The 19,341-nt window shown below is 35.8% G+C and overlaps 1 protein-coding gene across 3 annotated transcripts in view; it reads left to right on the top strand.

Annotated features, from left to right (window-relative positions):
- Positions 1 to 19,341, top strand: part of OLA1 (Obg like ATPase 1) — a 107,480-nt gene that overhangs the window by 65,724 nt on the left and 22,415 nt on the right. For all 3 annotated transcript variants that reach the window (XM_064451626.1, XM_064451627.1, XM_064451628.1), the window contains exons 6-7: positions 548 to 628; positions 892 to 989. In XM_064451626.1, the coding sequence (XP_064307696.1) occupies positions 548 to 628; positions 892 to 989 (179 nt within the window). The remainder of the gene's footprint in view (positions 1 to 547; positions 629 to 891; positions 990 to 19,341) is intronic.

The following is a 19,341-nucleotide window of genomic DNA, read 5'->3' as shown; positions in this document are numbered from 1 at the left end:
AAATTAATGCAGAATAAAAAGGGCTTTGGCCATTTGAATTAATTTCTTGAAGGGTGGATCATCAATAATAGGCTCAATTTCTTTTGCTCACAATTTAAAAAAAAAAGATATTTGCTGTGTTTTTTCCCCACCCATTCGCTTTCCTTAATGGCATGTTTGTATTGTACATGGTCTCTCCTGCTGGATGCTGAAATGTCGCTTCTTACTGAGTTTGAAAAGCAATCTATAATGTACTGATTTTTACATATATTTTATGAGCTCTGCTAATTTTCGTGGTGGCAAGAGAAGATACTTGAGTATTGTGTATTTAACTTCCTAATTGTGGGATTTGTGTTGCTTTCATAATTGATACTGCTCTTTAGTGACTTTTAACAGCAGCAATTTCTATTTTTCTGGGAGAGTAACAATTTGTTTTTAGAAGGTATCATCTGATTTTTAATTTGTGTGTATGTTTTGAATCTTAATATATACATGCCTTGTTTATGGAAGAGAATGGTCTGATATCCAGCTGAGTTTTTTACTTTGTTTTTTTCTTGATCTTGTGTAGGATGTAATGTGCAAAATCAAGACATGGGTAATAGATGAAAAGAAAGCTGTCCGCTTCTATCATGATTGGAATGACAAAGAGGTAGGCTATAAATATTATCCCATAAATTGACTTCTAATTTTCCTACCTGTTACTGTCTTTTTTTAAAGTTCTTTTTTTAGATTTCATATTCATAGTGTACTGAATGTTAAATTTATCAGCCGATTCTGTGTTTCTCAGTGATCTATATATTAGACTTTAATTCTGTTGCCTTCTCAGACATGCCATGAGGAAAACGGTCATAAAATTAACTCAAGTTGGTATAACTTGGTTTTAAAATTCTCCTCCTATATTTTTACTTCTAGATTGATGTTTTGAACAAGCATTTGTTTTTTACTTCAAAACCAATGATCTACTTGGTTAACCTCTCTGAAAAAGACTACATTAGAAAGAAAAACAAGTGGTGAGTATGTTCAGGTTAAATATCTGAATTTATGTTTCTATTTCACATTTTTTCAATGGTGGTGAGTAATTCCTTGCATATTAAGATCACCAAGGATAGTAATTAAAATAGGAATAAAAACTTATGTTTTACTTTTGTTACTTGTTATGCTCCCATTGACATGCTGCTTGAGTACAATGCACGTGGTGAAACCCTGAATCAAAGTGCAGAATAGGAAAGAACATGCTTTCCTTCCTTACGTTTTTACATGAAGCCATTAACTGTGAAGAAAATAGGCTTGGTTTAGAAGTACTGATTAAAATAAACATATGGTTTTATCATGTTATATAATGCTGATTGTCTGAACATCTTTTTCATTCAAAAGGAATTAATAGAATGCCAGAAGACTAAAGCTATATGAGTTGCACAGAAATCTTTCAAACTGTGGCAAAATCGCACATTTTAACAGTACTCTTCTGTTTGCAGTTAGATGCCTGGCTTCCTTGCCACTGCTTGCACTTTGCTTACGGTTTACAGGCCTGTTTTGATGTGCTTTAATGCCATGAACAGCACAGGTTTTAGTCAAGTATTCCTGACATCAATATTATGACTTAAGTACATGATGGTTTTGGAATCAGTCTATCAGATGTTCAGTGAACTGGATGAGGATCCAGTCCTACATGGTAGACATATGGTGGGAATCCGCTGTTGAGAAGTACAGCATTTAGCATGTCATTGGAAGCTCTAGATGGGATAAATACTTGGTTTGTGGAGGAGGGAATGGGTTAAGTAGTATACGATGTAGCAAAATCTATAGCAGTATATTTATTTTTAAAAAACCTAACCAAACAACAAACCTTTTCTTAGTATTCAGATCTTTAAACACTGTACTTGTGAGATAGTTTGAAGATGTATAAACATATGTTTGTGAACAGATATATGTGTGTAACTCATCCAAACAAATCAAAAGTATCTAAAGCGGAATATCTGAATTCTCCTAAAGTACACCCTCTGTTTCTCCCTGTACTTCATTAAGTACTTAGATGCACATGGTTTCAATTTTCCATTAAAAATTCTCATTTCCATATGATATCAAAGAGTGAGAAGGCTTTAAACTGAAAAATAAACATTCATAGACTGGAAGCCAAAACAATAATTAATGTCAGATGGTTAACTCCAATAAATCATTAGAATAAATTCTGTGAAATTACTGCAACTAAAACTGTCCTTTTGATATCCAAGACATTTTGTGTTAGTATTAAAGAACAAAATTTAACCTATTTAACAGCAAACCCACTCAGCCCAAAACACAGACTTTGGAATAAACTTGATAGCCAATGTAATAATGGAAGCTTTCCATATTTGGTCAAATTTTATAATTTTAAATTAATTTGTTTCTTCTTTGAATGTTTAAACATCAAAAGTGGTTCTATCCAAGGAAGTCTTTAAAATCAGGATAGTAGTATTTGCTCTGTTATTGTCAGGTGATATTTTTTTGAAGTACAAATGCTGAGGCTTCCTGAGGTTCACTGTAACAGTACAGACGTGGAAGTTTATGTGAAAATGCATGAGTTGTTTTTCCTGTCCAAAAAAGGATCCTCGCACCTGTATTTGGATGATTACAGGTAGAGCTCACTGGCTCTAATTGTACAGTAAATACCATTCCCCAGACCCTAATGGTAGACAGACTACTTAGGAGACGCCAGTCTGTGATTTAGCTGTCGCCAGTCACCCCATGTTTTTTGTGAGACTAGTTGTGATGATGACATAGTTAAACCCAATTGAAAGCAAATCTTTGTATAAATTGCAATTTTTAATTTGTAAAAAATCAGATGTTTGAGTTGAGGAGTCATATAATGAAATGGTTTAACAGTTTCTGTAGCAATTAATGATTTAGTTTTTTAAAAGTATACCCAGATCTCATGGATGTGAGTGTAATTGTAGCTGAAAGATCAAAGCCTGGCTAGCTGAGTGATGTTCCAGAAGAGAATTTACCACATAGCCATTTTCAGTACAGTTTCTGCCTCCTGCTGTTCCTATTTTCCCTCAAGCTAGCCATTGACTACCCCCTGTGCATCCCTGCTCGTAAAAAATGATTGAGGAAGTATTTGTCATGTATTTATGAGTGGGAAACATTGTGTGATAGGGAAAGGCATCTACTAGAACCAGAAAGATTGCCATTTTCTTTCATTCAGCCACTCTGCCACAGCTTTAAATCCTCTGTTTATGCAACACAGCTTTTATATTTAAGAGCAGAATAAATGTTTTCTATGAAGGATGCTAACGGTAGGCTTTTGTCATTTGTGTGGTGCAGGCAGATGTAAATAATTAGCATATATTCTACTGTAAGATGCCACTTAATTTGTGATTTTTGGTATTATTTTTGGGGGTAGAGGTTCATATTTGAAATGCAAGCTGCATTTAGGCTAGCCATTCAACTTGAAAAAGTTTATTTCTGAGCTTAATTCATAATGTTACTTTAATAAAAGTAAGGTTAATGCAGGAAACGCTCAGCAGTAAAATGTTTTTGTAAGACTTTTACAACTATAAAAGTGTTCAAAACAGCAAAGGAGAGGAGAGGCTGCTTGACTGTGGGTAGAGAGGAAAACTAAAATTGTCTTTGTTTTCCTGGGTCACTCTTTCAGAATTAACGAACATTTTAATTGTTAGTTAAAACACACTTACATTTAAGTGCTAACATGTTATTTTTCAATCCAGGAAAAGAAGAAAACACTGTGAAAGATAGGACTATTGTGTGTTTGAGTAGGTGTATTGACCTTTTGAAAGATGTAAAAACTGGAATGGCTCCAAGCAGTTACTTGCTGGTTTTAACAATGTTGAATTAGTCATTCAGTTGATTTATGATTAAGACCTAGCCCCTGAAGAGAAGCTGACATGGCAGCTGTGTTAGTCTCACTTGTGTTATGATCAGATGACAGTAATCATGATGTTGTATGGGGGAATCCACTGCAACTGTTCTTACTATATATTGCTGTGCTTTAAACGAATACTTAAGCCTTTGTTTTAATTATTCCTAATGGTTTGTATATGGATCTAGTACCTGAACATGGTATACATATATTTGAGTTTTACCATGAAAGTATTCTAAATAAGCCTGTTAATTTTCAGTTAAAAACTGCTTTCCGAGTCACAGGATGTCATATAAATCCAGGACATGAGATTTATCAGCCCTTCACCTAATTAAAGGTTTACATTTTAGTCTTGCTAAAGAGGATGCTTTTAGCGGATCATAATATGGATTCAAATTATGAAATATTTTGAGCTAATTAATGAGTGGATGCAGTGGATCATGTTTAGCATACTGTTCAGTTCAGTATTTTGGACTTATTCTTTGCAGTGAGCACTGGGAATACTTTTATGTGTCAAAGCTGCATGGACTGATCTTTTGACTCAACTTCTCAGCTCTAAAAAAGGAAATGTGTTCATCCTGTGCATGGACTGTAATTTAAAGAGCTGGTTATGCTGCTAAAGATTTTTAAATATCTATAGCATTGTAACTAAGTCATCTGAGACTTGATACAGATTTTTGAACATCGTTTTCTCAAATATAATTCAGACTTGTTGAGTATCCAAATGTGCGTTAACATTATTTTCAAGGGTTTGTTTATCAAAATGTTGTGGTAGACATTCTGTTAACAAAAATAAGTTGGGTGTTGATGGGATAGGGTACTTCTCTTGGAGTACCTTAGTCCTGTGTATTTAGAAAGGTGGCATATATGTCATAATAAATAACCTTTTCCCTGTTAATTTTTATAGCATTTTTAATGTACTTAAGCTAGAAGAGGCATAATTAGGTCAGATTAAAGGTCTGTCTTTTCTGGTATCATGTTTCTGACAGGCCACTAGCAGATGTCCAGGAACAGATTAAGCAAGCAGAGTGTATGCATCCAGCTTCTTGCAATCTGCTATTGTAGAACTGACTAAGCCAGATATGATATACTTGTGGTTATTAATTTTTGACTGATTTTTTAGTCTATGAATTTAGCCATTGACCTTTTGACCCCAAGTATACTTTTGGCATCCCAATATCCTGGAGCAGGGACTTCCACAGTTTAACTATGTGCTATATGGAGAAGTACTTCCTTATGCTTGTTTTGGATCTGCCACATCATAATTTCATTTGATGCTCCTTTAGATCTTGTAGTATGAGAGTGAATAATCCTTTTCTATTCATCTTTTCCATATTGCTTCAGATGTTCCAAATATTAAAAAAAAAGGGGGAGTGGGGGGCAATCTGACATGAAGAAATATCAAGGGTAAAGTACAAGGAAGACTCAGTAGGCTTGAGTATGAATGAACCTGCTTCACACAGTCTTTCACTTTTAAACTGTTTAGGAAAGAAAGTTGTGATCTGGTTCTAAATGGAGACTTGGTGTTCTTGGTTATATTTCTGTGGGTACATGCCCAGTGGTAGAATAGATATAATAGTTGTGCGTTCACTGTCTTAGCAAAAGAGAAAGGCAATGTCGTGTGCTGGTAGAGCAAGAGGATGGTGACAGGAGGAGAAATGCTATCCAGAAGGTTTTCATGGCTTCAGTACGCCTGTTAAAAACAAGAAAGGAAAAGAAAACTTAAAAGAAACTCGACAACAAAAACCCCCTATGCTCCCAAACCTCCCCTTCCACCCTTAAATGTCTGATTTTAGAGAAGTCGTGGAGATACTATTTTTGTACACTCTTCTTAAACTGGTTAGCAATAAATATTTGATCTCTATGTAAAAAAGAAAAATTAGAGTTAAAGTTATTCCTTAGCATTTTACCTGCATTTTGGTTTGAGACCTTTCAAAAAGAGATTTTAAAAACCAAGGGAAACGAAGATTAATGGAAATGTTAATATTAACATGACATACCTTGCTGCAAACCATGATTTTACAAGCAGTGTAAGGATATGTATATTTAAGAATCTTAGTAAGTAAATTCACAGGAAATAAGGGAAAGAACAGCTGCAGGCCAGGTCCATCTCTTTTACAGCTAGAAATATGGTGACTCAATAGAAGTGTGAAACATCTCCATGTTAGTCCCACAGAAACACAATCTCCTTTTACCGTCCAAGTTTCAGCCCTTTTCAAATGCAGTCTGAAATAGATGAACTTTGTTTTTAGCAAAATTTGCAAACAAAAAAATCCCATTTGGACCAAACACCTAATAGTAATTCCTTTTCTAACATTGAGGGATACTGCTGTGCAGAGAGAAACGGAATTATATCACTTAGAGCAAACAGTTATTTGCAAATATCAACATATTGGTCATGTAGCAAGATACCCGAGTGAGGGCAGAATGCGGTTTTCACTACCTTCAGCTTCTGAGTTACATTATTTTCTGATTACATTAAGTCTGTATTTAAATATACTATACGTCATAGCCATGGATGTTTAGGCAGATAAATTTTAGTCTTATAAATATATTTGAGAATGCATTTGATGTAGAATACTTTAAATGATAAGTTGTAATGCCATCGTGGTGTTGAGATGTTTTCTTGACATAGCTGCTTAATGATTTTAAGGTTGTCTTCTATGCTGACACATTTGGAAAATAAAAATTTAAAAAATATGTTGCACTTCTTGTCCCTGCCTTACAACTGAAATGTTTTTTTTAAATATTAAAAGATTATTTATATTATCTGTATACAAATGGAGTTTTGCAACACAAGTTGTGACGTCAGATACTCAAAGCTAATAAGGTGCAGAATTTAGGCTTCCTTTGCTGCACCTTTAGTGTCTGATTGAGAGAGAGTACCTTACAGATCAGGGTTTTTTTCACTAGAGGATGGCATGTTTTCTATAGAGCACCTATCTACCATAGTAGGGGATAGTGCACGCTGTTTACTTAATAAACAGTTATTCTTTATTTATTATGTCTTATACCAATTAAATTTGTGAGTACAAATTAATTTATCATCCATCAACCTAATGGCAGTCTCTTTTCTTTCCAGCACCTCTGCCTGACATTGCCAGTTGACTTTTTGTAGTCTTCTTTCTTACCAGTTCCAGTGACATTTTCAATCTTTGTTTGTCCCAAACTTTTTTCCCCACCCTTTTCCTAGCTGACATATTCTCTGTGCGTCTTTGCCAGATTGTCTCTCCCTCTTCTCTGATTTCATCCCATTCTTGCTGGCTCAGTTCCAGTCCAGTCCTTTGGTCTGCATGATTGCTTTCACCAGACTTCCTGCTTTGCTTTGCTTTCCTTTGCCTCCCCCTCTGGAGTCCCCCGTCCGTTTGAATGTGCATGCATATCGTTTGGGTAACAGCAGGTGTTGGGGACATGTCTCTAAGCGTGGGGAAGATGGGACCCTGCTCTCAGCTCTGGTGTGCAACCTTGCCCCAGACACAAAAAACACCTTCCAGGAAAACTCTAGCTTTACTCCAGTGCTCCGCTTGCATTCACGTGCTGTGGATTATAGAAAGACATTAAATTGTTGAGATTTTTCAGTGTTAAATTTGAGCAGTTTTGCTACTGAGGGCATGGATTTCTGATTTGGATGGACTTTCATACAAGGGTATTGGTTTATCTCTGATACAGAGTTTGCTCTGTGCCAAACATAAAATCTTGGCTCCTAAGCATTACAGCGGTAAAATTTTAAAATATGATGTTTCTGGGATGTTTTAAAAGTGGGCAATGCTGTATGGTGAAGCTGTTTTCAAAAATTTCAGTCCACCTGCTTACAACATGGCCCTTATAAATAGCTAAAGTGTAGGTTGTGAAGTCAGGAAATAAAGCCTCAGTAATTTACTTACGATATATTGAGTCTTGAAACTGGTGAAAAGGGGGTGGTGGTGGTGGAGGGGAACCTCCTGGTTTTTGGGAAGGCCTGTCCTGGGCAGATAAAGGTAGCTTCAGGCTATTCTTACAACTTGTCAAAGGCTGCAGACTGTAAGAGAGCAGGATGACCAGGCTAATGAATAACACTTTTTGCAATGTTGTGAGTGATACGTGACAGCCCAGTGCACCACCACACCAGCCCAATGCAGCCTTACCCAGGCAAGCCTCTCGTTTTCTTTGAGAGCATCCGTGTGCATCAAGCTGATTATATTATCAGAGTAATGCAAAAGAACTATGTGTTAACACTTCATATTAGTAAGGCTGTGCTGAGTGAAAGCGGCTCTAAGTAACTTTTCAGCTTCATTGCTGTGTGTATGATCACTGTCTTACGAGCTGCATGTCATACCAAACCTCCTTCTGAACAATTCAACTTTGCTTCCCATCTTCTGTTCCTTTTCTTTTTCTCCCTCCAGGTGCTCTTCTCAGTGGTTTGGGTTTTTTTTTTGGCTGCCATAACTATAATTTCTGAGCTGTTTATACACGACTCTGTGGGTGCAGTTGTAATGTGGAGCAACCGCAGCTTTGAGTTCGGATGCTGCACCAGTTTTATAGTCAGCTTGTGCAGTCTTATGAATTGCTACCTGCTAACAATACTTCCTTTTAATCTGCCGTGGCAGTTCGGAGAATCAAGTAATTTGTGTGATATTTTATTTAAACACTTATATTTTCATAGGCAAAATATAAAGCAATAGATGCTAGCTTTCAACAAGGAAAAGCGTAACTACTTATAAAGTTAGCCAAACCTCTGCAAGTAAGAAGGGGCATCTTTATTTGTATGTACTGTCTGAACATTTTAGAAACTTTGTTTCTTCCTGACCTTTGTTGGAATTGGGACTTTTAAATAAAAATTTTTGTCACCTTCATAAGCACATGCTACTTCAGATAGTATTAGGCAGTAGATTTCAAATCAATTAATTACAAAATTGTGCTTCATTCAGTGTATAGATAACATGATCAGTGAAATTTTTGCCCAGAAAAATGGTATGTAAACGTTGCAAAATCATTGCAGTGCAACATGTTCCTGGCTCTGGATGCATCATGAAATACAACATCCTTTTCAAACTTAAGTCTGTTTAAAAGTGAAGAAACTGCTCAGAAACAAATGTGAGATGCAGAGTATAGATTTTGTTACTGTGTAGTGGATATGGAGAAAGCAGAGACTAATAAATAACTGCTTTCTTTCTTTCTTTCCGGTATGGTATGTAAAGGGCTTGCTTCCATTTTCTGCTGCTTACTTTCCACTGTTTAGGAATCTTGTGCTTTATGCCTCAGTTTTCCTTACTGTTTCCGTAAAAGTGTCGGTGCTGATGAAATCATAGACAAAATGTTTTTGGGAAACGTTCTCTACTTTAAAATCAAGTAACTCAATAAAAATATTGATATTGTCTAGTAATTACATATTTTTTTTCTGGAATTTTATCAGTGATTTATCTCCTGAATGATGTCTGCAAAGGAACTGTGTGTTCTGTCAGTCCTCTTTTTCAAAGGCTTTCCAGATGTGCTGGGAGAGATTTAAGTGTGTGTTGTATGTAGTTGTAGTCCTTCACTGAACACTGTGGTCACAGACTTAGCTGGCTAAGCAATGTGCTGCTTGCTTGCCTGAATGCAGACTTCCAGTTCTTTGAATCAATTCTTCTTCAGAATGCTTCCCTCTTATTGTAGATTAGAGTCAAGCAACCTATATTAGTTTTACTGGCAACTGAATCAGTTTGGGAATTTTCAGTAGCTTGATAACTTTTTTCATACTCTAAAATGAGATTTTTAGCTTCGGAGTGTCTCATGTTGCTTTTTATGGCTTGTGTTTTTAGATCCAGGCTAGCGTCTGTTTTGGAAAACAGGCATCGCTTTTTCACAATACTCAGAGTCAGTGAAGTCTTGAACACTGAAATGGAAAAAGTGAAGGAAAACCAGTGTTTTTCTCACTTGTCTGTCTTAATGGAAGCAACTTAAGAATCCATAATTTATATTGAGGGCCAGATTCTGTAGCGTACAGTATGTTCCAGTCCAGGGTTCTTAGTCCTGAGCATCATCAATGCAACCCCATTGACAGGTCCTTAGGGATTTTGGGGGAGACTAGGTGCTGACACCACACTGGTGCTGTCATCTCTCTACAATATCATTACCTCAGATGCAGATTTCAAATCCTGCTTCCAATGGTAAACAGAATCATAGAATCAATAAGGTTGGAAAAGACCTCTAGGATCATCAAGTCCAACCGTTTACCCAACGCTACTATGCTTCCTAAACCATACCCTGAAGTGCCGCGTGTAGTTCAGTATCGGTTTCACTCATACTGTTTTAGAGTAGAGCAGTTTGTGCGTGTAAGCCTGTAGATGTTTGTGTCAAAACCCCTTTCACATTTCAAATTCCAGATGAGAAACATCATTACGAATGAAGCAGTAGAACACTTTTCCTTATTCTTTTGTGTCATGGATAGTACAAGCACAGCCACCTTCACTACAGTGATTTTTGGATGTACTAGTATTGATGAGAGAAAGAGAAGGAAGTAAGGTGAAATAGTCTACTCAACTCAATTTCCCAGGGATAAAGATTATTCCTTGATTGGAAATGAGTGTCTAAATCTACTCGGAGAGGATGAGCTCTGTTCTGCTGCATTTTTCTGTTTATTGTTGACTTAGAAAAAATTTTACATCTCTTCTGTGATGCAAGTTACAAAGGTCCAGTTACACCTCTGTCATTGCAGTTAAAATGCTATCTGCTAGTATGTTGTAGCTGAATCAAGTTACCTTTTTCTGCATATTTGAACCTCAGGAAAATTTTGACAGGGAGAGAGGGGTAGACACTGATCTACATATGCTATGGTTTGGTTTATGAGCTCAAAGCATAACTTGAATTTGTCCCATTAATGAGCAGGTCTTATCCGAGAAAGTAGGATTTGCTTTGTGTTTGTGTTTGGTTTTATTTTATTTTACTTTTTAAAAATGGGGGTTTTGCCCTTTTTTGCTTTACAAATAAGCTAATAGAGAATTGTGCAAGAGATTATTATTCTTGATAGTAGTTGTTTATTCTTAAGTTATTGTATATTAAGTTAGTTATTAATTTATTGAACCCTGTATCTTTCAGAATGAATAAGCATCAACAGTTGTAATAATTGGCAGATGAGCTTTCATTTTATTAATTTTTAAAGCAGAAAACCCTCTGATAATATTATTTTCTATTCTGAAATAACAAGAGAATTACTTGTATTGCTTTTGCAAAAACATCTGTATGGGGAAATTTGGATTGGGCATTGCAGTCACTATAATAGTATCTCTTAAACAATGTCCAAATTAGTAACTTACTTTCCTTTCATAGTCTTTTACTCAGTGTATCTAATTTGCAAACAAGTATGTGTATGTACCTGTAAAATTCTGCTTATTGAACTTGCCTGTCAAGATCATGTCATATCTTGAAACATTGTAGCATATGATAGCATGAAGAGTTCTATTAATCTCTAAGTTCTCATAGATCAAGTTAATTTTATTTCACTTACCATTCTTTATCTTGCTGCAGTTGATATTTGAGATATTTATGGGATCTGAGAACAATACTCATGTTGAAATTGTTCTTAATGAATGCTCTGCAGCATTTCCATTCTCTGGGGGAATATTTTATGGATTATTGTTCTGTTTCCTACAAATAAGGACTAAATGGGAACATCAGCCAGTCAAAAAAAGTATTTATTGTAAGTAGAAAATAGTTGAGAGGAAAATTCATTTATACAATTGGAAATATAGGCTGCTGTGGCTTTCGCACCCATTTTTCAAGTTTACTTTCGCTCTGAAGTAAATTATTTATTTCACAATCAACAGACACATTTTTCATTGATTATTCTGAAAATATGAAGCATTTTATTTGTGGTTCTCCCCCCCCCCCCCCCCGTAGTTTTAATTTTAAGGTTATTTACAGCTCAATTTTATGTATTAAGTATTTGGAAATATGTTTTCATTTAACTGCTTGTTTTCCCGAGAAATATTACTTACCTTCTAAACTTTTGGCAGTGTATTTTATTTCACAACTTGAATTTCTACTAATGACTAGTGGTCAAATGTTGACAGTTACTAGTTTTACAACAAATACAACTATGTATCCTTGTTTTGAAACCAGGAATAGATGCTTCTTTATGTTTAAATTGGAAAAGAAAGTTCGTAGGTTATATATGTCTCATGGAAGAACTGTCAAATGAGGCATTTATTATGGGTATTTTATTATCCTTTATTACCAATGCTTTTGACCTTAATTATTGTAAATTTGTAGAGAAGTTGAATAAAATAATGTTTGGGATTTACTGTGCTCTGGCAATAGTTTCTAAAGCCTGCAGGGATGTTTAGAAGATAAATATTTGAAAGAGTAAGTGCATGTGCTGGTTTTGTACTTCATTGAGTTGAACAATGAAAGTGCATCGATCAGATTCACTGTGTATCAAGTCTCACTCTTGTTCTTATGCACTGGCACAGTGTTACACTTCTGAAGTGAAAATGTATTTAAATCCAAACAAATGGCTTTTATTTAAAAAAAAAAAAAAAAAGTCTTACACCTAATATGTTGAAAACCTGCACAGTGTTGTCAATCTAAAACATGTGATGGTTCTTCCAGCTTATGTTTTATTTCAGAGGCTCATTAAATCCATACCTGTTTTTATTTAATAAAATATGTCCCAGCATACTCAGATTAATGAAGTGTGTGTGCATGCGTGTTCAGTTTCCCATAGGATATTATTAGTATTATTATTGTTGTTATTATTATTGTTGTTATTGTTGTTATTATTATTATATTTTATTTTATGGAGGATAAATGTTTGTCTTTGGCTCCCTCTATCTGCCTGTCTGTACTTGTCTTTGTGAATTAATGCTTTTTGATAACTCGTTCCATCAGATAGGTTGGAATTAGCAGATAAGATGTCCACAAGTATTCCATATAGGCATTTGGTTAAATAAATATATAAACATATGGTAAAGTTATGTGAAGGACTAGTAAGGAATTTAGTTATTCAAGCTTAAAAAACAATTCTAACGTCTTTGTACTTAGTATATTTCTGAAATATGTTTCTGTTCCGGTCAAAGTCTAATTTCTATATTGGGTTTTTCCATAAAGATCCAGCTATATGCTCAAAGTATGTTAAGCAGAAACATGGCTTTAGCTGCCTGTCTTGCAGTAGTGTGTGGTTGTGTGACAGCTTTTTGTTTCTGATTTCTAGTTATGTTAGTACCCTATTGACATAGAAGGTAACTAGGTTGTTCTATTAGTGATTTCTGACAAACAGAAATGATTTGATATGCTAAAGCTATTTCTGACAGAAGATACAAAGTTTTGACAAACGTGCATGGCACAGCAAGTGTCCAATTCTAAAGAGCAAAATAAATGCAAACCACCATTATGGGGAACACAAACAGCCTGAAAGCAAGTTATCAGTAAGCAAATAATTGTCGAACTGTTATGAATGGAGTAGGATGTTGAAATAGGGCATGATTGGCTGATGTTACATATGTCCTTGATTACCTTCCTTGTGCTTTTATCCTAATAAGTGACATTCTTTGTATTCCCTTGGATGGCTAGACAGTCTGACACTGAAGAAGAATAAATATTGCATGTGGTACACATTAAGCTGTCATCTAGGACAGCATTTATAAAAAGTAACTAGAAAAATTCATAAGAAATTCTGCAGTGCTACAGTTTCCTGGCTCCACTCATAATTGTCAAAGTTCTTGACACATTCAGGTCTCCTGAAATGATTTGGGTTTACAGTTAGTTGGTGTATGAATAATTATTAAGGATTCATTTTCTCTGATGATGCAGACTGCTAATGTTAGTTCTCAAAATGTTGCATTTTCATTAAAGTCCATGTAATAATAATTTTAAAAAGCAAATGTGGTGTATGTAGCTAGTCCTTGCAAAAGTCAGAACCAGGAGATGTATATGTATAAAATAAAAGTAACTGATAAAATTAAAAAGCTCTTCAAATGCTGTCTTTGAATCTTGGTAGAAAATCCATTATGAGCACTCATTGTTACTATTATTCTACTTTAGAAATAGACCTAATTTTTGGTAAAATATCAGTCTTCTGTTTTTCTTCACTGACTTGAAATTAGGACTCAAAAGCAACATAGCAGGATATCATCATCTCTGCAAGGGCAATGGAGAAAAACGCTTTTGAACTATCTAAGCTGATGAGTTAGTGTTTGCATGGTAATTATTTTAATCTTGAATTTTGAGAAGAGGGAAGTGCAGTTACATTCTTCATACTCTTAAGCCTCTGAATTTCTTGTGACGACTTGTATGTTGACCAAGAAATATTGAATGGCTCCGTTGTCTTTCCATGTATTTGTCTATTGCCTAACACAATACCATGGCATTCTCTGGAGTCTGACATAAAACTTCATTATAAGTATTTTAAAGGATTCTTACAGCTCTATCACTGACTATGTCAGTGGAGCATTCTCCCTGTATACTGTATTCATGTTGTAATCTGGTTTTGCTGCATATGAAAGTGCAGCCTTCTTTCATCTGTGGGTATGTGTCTCTCCATTTGTGACAGTATTGGCTCACTCCTGTGATTATTTTTTTATTTTATTTTACTGAATTAAGAGTACCCTGTAAGGAAAAAATAGCCTGTTACCACCTCATCAAGTTACTTGAGGGCTAGCATACTTTCATAGGTGACATTGTACTTATTTTCATCCCTCTTCCAAGCAGCCTATAATTTACAAGACCTCATTGTGAGTAGCTTGGAATGGGAAAACAGAGCCATTGGCTCTTTCATAAATTTGCATTGAATGTTAATTGAAAAGCCTTAAATAGTTCTTAGAACAGGCCTGGAAAAAAATGTGTGTTCGTGGGAACAGGTAAAGCTGAAACACCTGTTTGGGTTGAAGAAAGTTTTCTTCAAGTGTAACACTGCTCAAATGTTACAGGTAACTGTTAACTCTGTAGACCACTACAGAGCACAAAATATTTACCCAACTGGTAAATTGAACTGTAAGTCCCACTGTGGAAAATTGCTTTGCTGTGCTCCAAACAGCAGTTATCTTAGTAATTGTACCAGAATTCTTTTGTGGCTAATAGACAGTTGATGTCCTTCTTACCATGGCAGAATTATTTTATTGCAATATTATTAATTGTAAAAATAGCAGGTAAGATGTGTTCATGTAGTTTAAGATGGGCTGAGTATGATTTTTAATTGGTGGTCTGAGAGCACTGGTCTTTGAGTTGAGAATGTGCAAAACCCCGCATTTCACATTCTAAACCGGCGCTCACAACAAGGAGCTTATCAGAGCAAATTGTCTAGTCCATCCCCTTCCTCACTCAAAACCTAATGACCCTTTATCATCATGGTTTAGATTGCTGGACACAGATGTGAGAAAATACAAGTAATCTACAGGTAACTACAGTAGCTGCACTGATGTTCTCAGAGAACTGACTGCTGGGAGGATAAAAAGCTTCCCACAGAGCCTGTGACTTTCCAGCAGCAAAGCACATCATGAGCTCATACATGAAGTTTTATTTGCTGAAGATTCACAATAAGATGCATTAGGACATTCAGCAGGGTCCCTTCTTAGATGAGCACAAGAATTCAGTGAGGTTGTTAGTTGATGCACTAGTACGTGGCTTCACACTAAAACTAGAAAGTCCAACAATACCAATAATGTTTCTTTTTGAGAACATCACAAACTATAGCTGTAATATGATATTGAAGTTAACCTAGTTTGTTCCTCGATAGCAAATGATCTAATGTAATTGGACTTTTTTTTTTCTTGTTATGGAAAATATTCAGGTGGGAAACAAGTGTTCTTTAGGAAAAAAAGCTGCTGGCTGTTGAAATAGAGTTAGCAATACATTTGGATATGAAGGCAAAGTTTGATATGAGAAGACTTGGATATGACTAATTACCGTCTTTTTCTCAGCATTTTTTGTTGTAATCATGAAGTAGATCTAAAAATACCTGTGTGTGTGATTGATACTTTGCCAAGGAATGGGAGGGAAATAAAATTTTTTTCAGATAAATTTCACGTACCTCAAGGTTAAGAAGGTAATGATCTTGTTTACTGTTTTTAAATGGTGTTTTTAAATGGTTTTCATAATTGAAGAAGCTGCTGTAATACAGTTTTTACTTTTAATGATTCAGTAAGGTTGAAATGTATCTATTAAACCAGATGGGAATGATCTATGTGAATCACTCTGCACTTTCATTCTCTTCTAAAGTAACTGAAGTGTTAGCACAGTTGCTTATGTAGAAAAATGAATTTGGATGCTGAAATGCCATAAATGCCATCTCCCCCCCCCCCCCCCCCCGTTTGTTTTTTTAAAATAATCTGTAGGTTTTGTGTTTTTGAGGAGAGATATGACATAGCATGAGAGGTACTGGTCCTCAAAAAATGATGATCCACAGAGGGTAGTAATAATTATTAAGCAGGCAATAAGCGTTACAGTGGTGGTCTTTACAGACAATGCCAATCCTGCAAAAAGCCAGAAACCCAAGCCAAACAAAAACACTGAACAGCCCCCTTCCACCCAGAAGGAAACAAGAATTAAATCCCACAAACAAAATCTCCCCTCCTCTAGTAGTACTAACGAGACAGACTTATGGCTGTTTTTTAAGTCCTTTCACCCTCTTCGATCACCCTCAAGGCTTCTGTGTTCCATTACTGATCTTGGGGAGTTTCTTCATCAGGAGTCAGTGCTGCTGCCGGTGGTGGACCTTTGAGCAAGAGGGGGCAGGGTTGGCTTGTAAGGCTGTGGTTCTCAAGCTGAGCCAGTGGCTGTAGCAGAAGTCCCCTTAATTTTCTGTTCTATCATTGATCCTTCATAAGAGGAAACTACAAGACACTGAAAACTATATACTGTTTGCTTTTCATCATTGTCACTTGCCTCTGTTTCACTTTTTTATGCCCATTTTCCAGCTTATGCTGACCTAAATGGTAACAAGCAGAACTCTGTACTGCAGAGCCCAACAGACACTTTCTAAGACATTATTTTTAGTGATTACACATACCTTTTGGTTCACAGTAAAGACATGCAGAAATACTTTCTCTTTTTCACTAGTAAGTAGGAGCTAGAGGAAAAGATATATTCATTCTCTTGTTCTATTTTGTCTTTCGATTGAGGAAGACAAGAGAAGTAAAGGTGCATATCTATTGTAAGATTGATTCTTCCCTCCCTTATTTTTAAAATAATGAGATTAATTATAATGAAATCCATGTACAAATTGCAGAAAACAGTTGCTATATCCTTTTTATGATACATACATACTGTGTTTCCTACTCTGTAGTGGCTTTAATTCTCAACTACAGTAGACATACAGGAAAATAGAAAAAACGTTGGCTGTTACAAAGTTTTGTTTGAGCTTTTTAAACTGAGTGATTAGCAGAAATAATGACCCTGTCAGCCTTAATCACATTAAAATGTGGTTAACATCATTTAATTTTTTCCACTTAATATGCGAAAATTTCCAGTAGATTTGCAGTGAAGGCCATTGAAATTCCATTAGAACAAGAATAAAAATTTCAGGCATCATTTATTCAGAGAGGGAATAAAGGTCTCAACTGAAAACTGCTGAATCTTTCTATTAGGGAAACTATGAATCATTGCGCTGAGCAGTACCTTCAGCTTCTGTAGTACTGAATCTGGGTTGCTACTGAATGAGTGAAGTGCGTTTGTAGTGTGGTGCTTTCCTGAAAATTGCAACATATAAGTTTTGCACAAATTCAGTAAGTGCTTTCTCTATAAAGGATTATTACATAATATTTTATAACTGCTGTAGAGCTAGGGAAATATTTCTGGTTCAGGCATCTCACCACTGCTAAGCTCCATCCTTCACATTATTTTAATTAAAACATTTAAAAATGTAGTATCCTTTTTCTGACTGATGTGTAATGTATAGTTGTGGCTTCTGTGTGGCAAATGGCAAAATGAGGACATACGCAGCTACGACTAGAATATTGAGTCATATCAAGTCTCCTGCAATGTTGGCATTTCTTGTCAGGTGCTCCACAAGTATTCACTGAATTACAGTGTACAATAACTATATGAATGCGCTAGAGAAACTATCAACTGCTGCTTTTTCTGAGAGAAATTTCTCTTTCTAGGGAAGATGCAATGTCCATTAGCTGTACCGTATTTGTCTGCTCAGGTTCCCATTTTTTGTCTCTTGCCTGTGTAAAGAGAAGATTTAGTCTGATAAGTGGATGCACTAGAAGTACAACTGTATGTTCTGTGCTTTTCTAGACTCTACTGTATTGAATATTTCTTTAAAACAAATATTACTGTATGTATCCGATAAAATATACCTTCACTGAGTTGTTTTTGTGTCTCTGGTACTTAAGTAACTATACAGTGGATTGGGGGTTTTTTTGGTTTTTAAATTTGTATTTTGTTCCTGATCCTAGTTCATTTCAGCCTACTACATAATTACTTTGTCCTATTTCTAGTGGGAAAAACCTTTAAAATGCATTGTGGATTTGTGCAGGACACAAATTTTAAAACTTCAGTATTTGTATTATTTCTTTTTTTAAACAAAAATTAAGAAAGTGTGCTGGTAAATATTTAATGTAGTGCTAAATACTGCGAGATACACAGTGGCTAAGGAATTTTTCTTTGAAATAGCTGCTACTAAATTTAAGAATTGAGCAGACCTAACAGGAATTTGAAGTGCCTCTGATCAAAATGTGTCTCATGTGTGTTGAGGAACGAAGGAAACCAAGAGGTGGGACCCTGGCCAGGACCAGAAGTGTTAACCCTGCAAATGAGATAAAAGGAAGTTAGGAGTGTGGGAGTGACTGAAAGGCAGGGTAGGAGGGAGGTGCAAATTGAATGAAGAGGTGTAAGTTTTGGGGGTGGCATTTGGAAGCATCTTGCTAAAGAGCTGTTGTACCAGGATGGAAAGCTTTGAAGACTGGAGAATGACACTGGGAAAAGAAATCAGAGTGAGCAACAGAATGCGAAGAGCTGTTGGATGGGATAGGAAGGTGACTGTATTTTAGGAAGAAGGGTCAGAAGAGACTGTACTCACTAAATTTTAATCCTTACAGAGCATGGCATGAAAATCAGAGGTAGTTTCTTTTTGTTTCTCTGCTCTTAGCAAGTATCTGTGACATCTTATAGTACAATGCCTTACCTCTTCCCAGCTTCTAGTCCATTGAGGGGTGAATACTTTTTCTTTTGTAGCTTCATTAGCTCAAAGGTAGGTTTGTGTGATGGGTATGTAATGAGTAGATTCAGTTTAGAATTTAACATGTTTATTGGTTGCTTTTTCAGAAATTGGAAATTACATATAGCTATGCTAAGTGTCTTAATGTTGTAATGGGAAATAATTCAAAGTCAGAAAAAGTCACAATGCAGGTTGCCGTGCATTTCAGAATCCATGTTGTGCCCCAGAGGGTTGTCTGCTCGTGGGGTGTGCCAAACGGCTCTCTTTCCTTTACAAGCCAACCTTGTCTTGGTCCATGCAAAGGACAAGCTTGCTTGTGCAGATGCAGTAAGGTTGAGTAGGATAGGAGACTTCTCTTAATGGGATTCTCTTCCTCTGGAGCAAAACTTGA

This window comes from Phalacrocorax carbo, chromosome 5 (assembly GCF_963921805.1).
Source record: "Phalacrocorax carbo chromosome 5, bPhaCar2.1, whole genome shotgun sequence".
Taxonomy (NCBI): domain Eukaryota; kingdom Metazoa; phylum Chordata; class Aves; order Suliformes; family Phalacrocoracidae; genus Phalacrocorax; species Phalacrocorax carbo.
The sequence above is the reverse complement of the archived record's forward strand: the minus strand, read 5'-3'. Positions and strand labels throughout refer to the sequence as shown.